The sequence below is a fragment of the Halyomorpha halys genome, unplaced genomic scaffold, assembly GCF_000696795.3.
Source record: "Halyomorpha halys isolate HHAL.00 unplaced genomic scaffold, Hhal_1.1 Scaffold1206.1, whole genome shotgun sequence".
Lineage (NCBI taxonomy): Eukaryota > Metazoa > Arthropoda > Insecta > Hemiptera > Pentatomidae > Halyomorpha > Halyomorpha halys.
The window spans coordinates 162,079-168,294 of NW_027108604.1; the positions used below are offsets into that span (position 1 = coordinate 162,079).

The following is a 6,216-nucleotide window of genomic DNA, read 5'->3' on the forward strand; positions in this document are numbered from 1 at the left end:
TATATTATATGAATAATATTTTAAAGAAATTATGTTAAAATATGTACAAAAAATGTACTGTTCAATAACAAGACATTAATTAGTAATTGTAATTAAACTAGGGAAGTGAAACAAGACTAAGATGAGAAAGGACCATGGGAAGGGGGGAAATAGAGAAATGGATTGAGGAGTAAACAAACAAATTATAGGAAAATGCTACAGGAATAAGACCATTGCTCTTTTTAATTGATTGTGAGAAATTCTCGATGTAATTCTGTGTGAAATTTATTATTTACACTGCTTTTAATTTGCTTTTCAAAGATGAAAATATAGAATTTTTACGCACTATTTACGATAAATGATAAATTTCAGCTTTAAGTTTTCTTGCGTTCTCTTGAATTTTACGTAGTTGCTGCGAAAAATGTATTTATAATTGAACAAATAATTTAAGGAAATACATGATTCAGGATAAAATATCTAAAAATATATAAAAAATAACAACTATTTCAGAAAATATCAGATTTAGAACAAAATGTGTAACAATATGTAAAAAAAGGCCAAATATTTAAAAATATGTGAAATAAAATTGGCTTCTTCTGGCAAGAAATGTCTTGAAACATCGTTAGTTAGTAAGGAATCGAAGATATCATGGTCAGGTAAAAATATGTGAAAACATAAAAATCTTATCCCTATTTATTACTTTTCATTTCTATCGATTCTTTTTATTGTATTTTAATCTTTGTACTCATGTATTAGAGAGTTTTTTTTAATATTAATAGATTGTAAATGTGGAAGACCATGATGGGTTTTATGTATGTACGAGGGTGGTTTGAAAAGTTCTCGGAATGTACTAGAAAGAAGTGACTTACCTCGGTAGAACTGCTTTTATTTTTCGACATATTCTCCCTGTAGACAAATGCATTTGGTCCAGCGATGTTCCAATGCCTTAATACTATTTCGAAAATGAGATTCCACCAGGCCTGTAAAATACCTCTCCAATTCGGCTGTCAGTTCTTCCATTGTAGGAAATCTCCATGCACCTAGGAAAATTTTCAGCTTGGGGAAAAGATGGAAGTCTGATGGTGCTGAATCAGGTGGATGTGGCAACAATTCGTATCTCAGTTCATGAAGTTTTGCCATGGCAATAGCACTTGTATGCGGGCGGGCGTTGTCCTGATGAAAGATGACTTTTTCTTTTCTTAACCAGGCCTTCGCGTATCTTTTCCTGTAGTGTGTCTAGGAGGCTTGCGTAGTATTGCCCCGTAATTCTTTAGCCAGTAGGAAGACAATCAGAATGTCTTTTGCGTCTCAGAATACTGAGGCCCACGACCTTTCTGGCCGAACATACTACTTTTGCTTTCTTTGGTGGTGGCGACTCAGCATGTTTCCACTGCTTTGACAACTGTTTTGTCTCTGGGCTTAGTAGTGGATCCAAGTTTCATTTTTAGTCACAAACCGGCATAAAAAATAGTTGGTTGCGCTGAAAACGGGCCAGATTTTGTTCGGACATTTCCAATGTCGAGAGCTGCGGCACCCATCTTGTGGATAATTTTTTTATTTCCAAATATTCGGTTAAAATTTTATATACCAGTTCAGATGACATCCCTATAGCATCAGCAATCTCTCACACTTTCAGTCGACGATCCTCCATGACCTTTTTATGCAGTCTTGCGATAAATTCTGGGGTCGTAGCACTTTTTGGCCGTCCACTACGCGGATTTTCATCTAAGCTCTCCTGACAAAATTTAAAATTGCTGGTCCACTTGGCAACAGTTGAATATGAAGGAGCAGAATCCCCCAGTGTGTTTTGAGAGTCGGAATGAATTTCGTTTGATTTCATACCTTTCTTTACAAAATACTTAATCACTGCTCGAATCTCAGTTTTTTCCATTGTCACAAATCACTACGCATAAAAAAACAACAAAGAGTCGTCACACTACTCACGCCACGTGTTCACTCACAAAGGATGTGTGATTATTGCGCGGGAAACCTCGTTACTTTAGAACTAACATCTAGCAGTGATTCCGAGTGCTTTTCAAACCGCCCTCCTATATGTATATTTTTAATTAATTTAAATTAATAAAACAAATTTAATTTTATGTTTGATGGAAAAAAAGAAATTTTTTTTTAGATATAATGGAAAAATTAAACACATTTAAAGAACGATAGAAAGCTCGAAAAAAAAAATTAAAATGTGTAAGGGAAGAAATAATAAATAATAAAAAATGGGAAAAAAAACATGTATAACTTTAGGATATAATACAAACATTTTTATAATGTGACAATTTTCAAAGTTGTATGCAGTGACTATTTATGTTAATAGGATTAAAAAAAAAAAGTGCTACTATTCATAAGATAGTAGCATGCTGTGCATAAGACAACCCAATGAAGTGGGACAGCAGAACATTTTTAATAAAGTGTTTTACTCTCTCTCAAAAAATTTTTTTTTTGAAATATTTTACTTACCAACGAAAACAAACGTTCCAAGACGCCCCCTCTCAGTTTTAGGGACCCATACTGCAACGACTGCATGAAGTGAAGCATAAAATGCACCCTATAAAAGTTTTTTTATAAATTTCACAAATAACGATAAATATCTCTTTTTAATTTTCATTTATGTCAATTTAAAGCTAAATAAAAATAAGTATTATTCTATGGAAAATGACCTTTCTCTGTCGAAACCACTTTACTTCCTCATTATCCGTTCTTATCTTTACGACATATTATTTTAAGTAAATCACAACATCGCTTATTCATCCCTATTCCGTCTGTCTGCTGCTGTACCTCAGGGTAGTATCTTTGGTCCTATTCTTAATACAGTTTTTACAGCTGACATCCCAACTCATCCTAACACTGTCCTCACCACGTATGCCGATGGCACATGTCGATTATCAGTGAACAATGATCCTTACATTACAAACTGGAGGATTAAAATAAATTCCACCAAATCACATTTATCCTTCGTCGTAAACCCATGACCCCACTTATTCCTGCCGAACAGATCCGTTAATTAGGACTTCATCAGGACAAACGAGTGACATAAAATCCACATAAAAGACTGAAAGGACAGGAAACTCCTCCTCAATTCCGACTATTATATTTACTAGATAAACGGTCAACAAAAGACATTACAAGACGGAGTTGAGCTTTGGGGCTCCACTAAACCATCTAACTCCTCTCGAATCCAATCCTTACAGTCCAAAATCCTTAATGCTCCTTACTTTGTCACAAATCAAGTCATCCATTAAGGCATCAATTTCCCACATGTTGCCGATTTGGTCAGAACCAAATACCAATCCTTCCATGATAAACTTTCCAACCACCTAAATCCACTTGTTTCTAACCTGTATTCTCTTTCATTACCTAATAATGAAAGAGTTGACCTGAGATCTTCTGAAAAGAAGATGACCTCGAGATCTTCTCCTCTAGAAATATTATTGGAGTTCTATTAATGGGTAGATCCTCCACATGTTTGTATCATGTCACTATGTAACCTACAGCAAATTTACTTGTTGTATATATTTAATACAGCTGTAAATAACAATAAATAAATTTAAAAAATAACAACTTTATTTTGAACAAATTTAATTTAAAAAAATGGTTTAATCCAAAATAATTCAAAATAAGTTTTTCGAGGATTTTTCCCATGATCGGTAATAAAGAGATGGGACGGTAAGAGAATGGGTGTTCTGGCGGCTTTTAGGGTTTGGGGATCATTTTGATTATAGATAGTTTCCATGGGTCAGGAAAATATGTGGAACGGAGAACGGCGTTATATATGTAGGTGAGGAATAGGATGGCTTTTCGAGGAAGAAGTTTAAGAATGTGGGATGGTATTAGGTTGTAGCGGGTAGGTAATTTCTGAATGATGCTGGATATTTCAGAAGGGTTTAAAACATTAAAATTGTTGCACTAAACTATTTCACAACTTTAAACTTTCAAAGAGACAGTTTTTTGCTCTGACTTTTTTATAATAAATTTATTTTTTTTTTTTTTTTTTTTTTTTTTTTATCACAATAATCATCAAATCTCAAAAATGACTTTTTGAAGATACTGAGTTCTTAAATAGCATGTCAGAACAGAGTAGTCAATATATCTGTCTACTGCGTAAAACAAGAATCAATAAGAAATAGTCTCAATAAATGATAATGAAACGAATAATTTTCCGTATTTGTAACTTAGAGGTCCGAGAACAGGGGTGGGAAAAGCATTCCAAGTACCTACCCAATCCCTAACTGGTTGAGCGTTATTAAGTTCCGGACTGCCACTTGTTTTTTTCCCAGGTGCACGAGTTCCCTTCCACAACAGGTGAACTCATGTTAGATACTCATGGCACTATACTTGCCAAGATACACCAACAATGCTATAAGACAATTCTTCTGTTGGAAATTACATTATATTTTTTTTCGTACTCAAATATCAACAGCTACCAAAAAATGATAAACCTAATTTCTATAAGGTATCAAAACCTTTAAAAAAGAAAGGCTGTCGCAAGGTTTATAAGTTATTGGTTTAGTGTCAAGAGGAGGTTAACTGCCGTATAAGATGCTCAGAGTAAGGAGTATAATGGAGGGGGTAAGCTAATATGAAAAGTCAAACTACAATGGGGAACCGTATGATAGGCTCCAGGGGCGTGGAAAGGAGTAATAATTTGAGACTTGGTCTGCTCCAGCATAGGTTACCAGGTTTCTGTGTTAATTGTTATTCCTGCCGATTTCTGAAACTGTGCAGTTTACTTGCATCGGCAACCACAAAGTTTTTCCGGTCTGCTATATAACAGGTCGAAAACCCTAATAAAGAGAAAAAATGTTAAAAATAAAAATAAATGAATGCAAGAATCAAGAATGGCCCAAAATTCGCCATTCATCTAAATGCTCAACTTTCAACAACTTAATTTTTTGAAATGTGTCAAAACCGATAGGAGCCCTGAATTGTCTGTTTAAGATCTGATTATGAAACTTAAGCTCTCAAGGCGTAATTTTATTTAATATAACTAATGATTCTAAAGACACACCTGAAAAAGGCCCGTGAAAAGTCGAATTACGAAGAGGCCGATCCAGTCGAAGATGTGGGTGATGGGGCCAACAAGGAAGGTGATGATACTGGTAAGAAAGGTGGACCAGAAGGCGATCCTCCTCGGGCCGAAGAGGTCTGAGATGATCCCTGCGGGCATCTGGGTCAAGATGTAGCCGTAGAAGAAGGCTCCCAGGATCTGGCCTTGGGTCTTCTCGTCCCATTCGAATATGATTTCCCTTGTGACCGTCTGTAACACACAAACTACCTTAATGTATGCTACTTTTTTAAAGGAAAAAGTTTTTGAAACACTTACCAAAGACAATAAATGGACCAATCTCCCAAAATGGCAGAACTTCGATTAGGTTTATCTATATTTTTTGTCGTATATTTTTACTAATTAACCATTATGAGTGGCTGAGAAATGCCTGAAAAGGCTCGTAAATAGAACTCCATTTTTCTGACAAACTAATGTCAAAAACTGTTGATCATTTGATGATGACTGTTCTTCTACAATCGGCGCGATATTCCATTAGACGTATTAGTACAAGAGCCAAAGAGGAGAAAAAAGACAGTTATCTCATCCCAATTTTTGATTACTTTAATGAAAACTATGATTAATAGTCAAAATTGATGAGTCTGCCAAATATAGGTAGGGGGAATAAAAAATGGCGCCTGTTTCAAAACCTTAAAAAAACACTATTTTTCATTCGGAGCTCAATATCTTAAAAACTACCAACAACACTAGAAAATCTAAGAAAACATTATTTAAAGAAGAGTAAATTTGCTGAAATATTAACCCTAAAAGAACTATCTACTTCCAATAGTTTTCGAGATATAGCTTTTTAAAAAGCAAAATTCCATAAAAATGTTGTATGGGATGTACTAAAAGATCAGTAGGTAGTGAATTTATTTTTAAAAATATATGTCACAAAAACCATTTGACATATAGATCTCTATTAGCACTCAAATTAAAGCTGGTTTAATGAGCTATAAAGTAGTTTATCATGTTTATCTTCGTAGGAGTAATAGTTTACATGATATTTGCTAAAATAAATTGATTTAAAGTTGTTTGGACAAATTTTCATTTGCCAATTCATATTCATATGTGAATATCATAAAAACTACTACCCCTACGAAGATAAGTGTCGTAAACTACTTTATAATGAGTTAAATTTTCTTTATTTTGAGTGTTGGCAGACATATGTGCGTATTATGGATCTA

At 34.2% G+C, this 6,216-nt stretch overlaps 1 protein-coding gene and 1 long non-coding RNA gene across 2 annotated transcripts in view; one reads left to right on the top strand and one right to left on the bottom strand.

Moving 5' to 3' along the window:
- LOC106688795 (uncharacterized) overlaps nucleotides 1-6,216 on the top strand; it is a 74,605-nt gene that overhangs the window by 61,992 nt on the left and 6,397 nt on the right. The window lies entirely within an intron of this gene.
- LOC106688793 (putative inorganic phosphate cotransporter) overlaps nucleotides 1-6,216 on the bottom strand; it is a 42,776-nt gene that overhangs the window by 23,481 nt on the left and 13,079 nt on the right. Inside the window, exons 3-4 of the mRNA XM_014433433.2 lie at nucleotides 4,994-5,242; nucleotides 2,446-2,533 (exon numbers count right to left, since the gene is read on the bottom strand). Of these exons, the coding sequence (XP_014288919.1) occupies nucleotides 2,446-2,533; nucleotides 4,994-5,242 (337 nt within the window). The remainder of the gene's footprint in view (nucleotides 1-2,445; nucleotides 2,534-4,993; nucleotides 5,243-6,216) is intronic.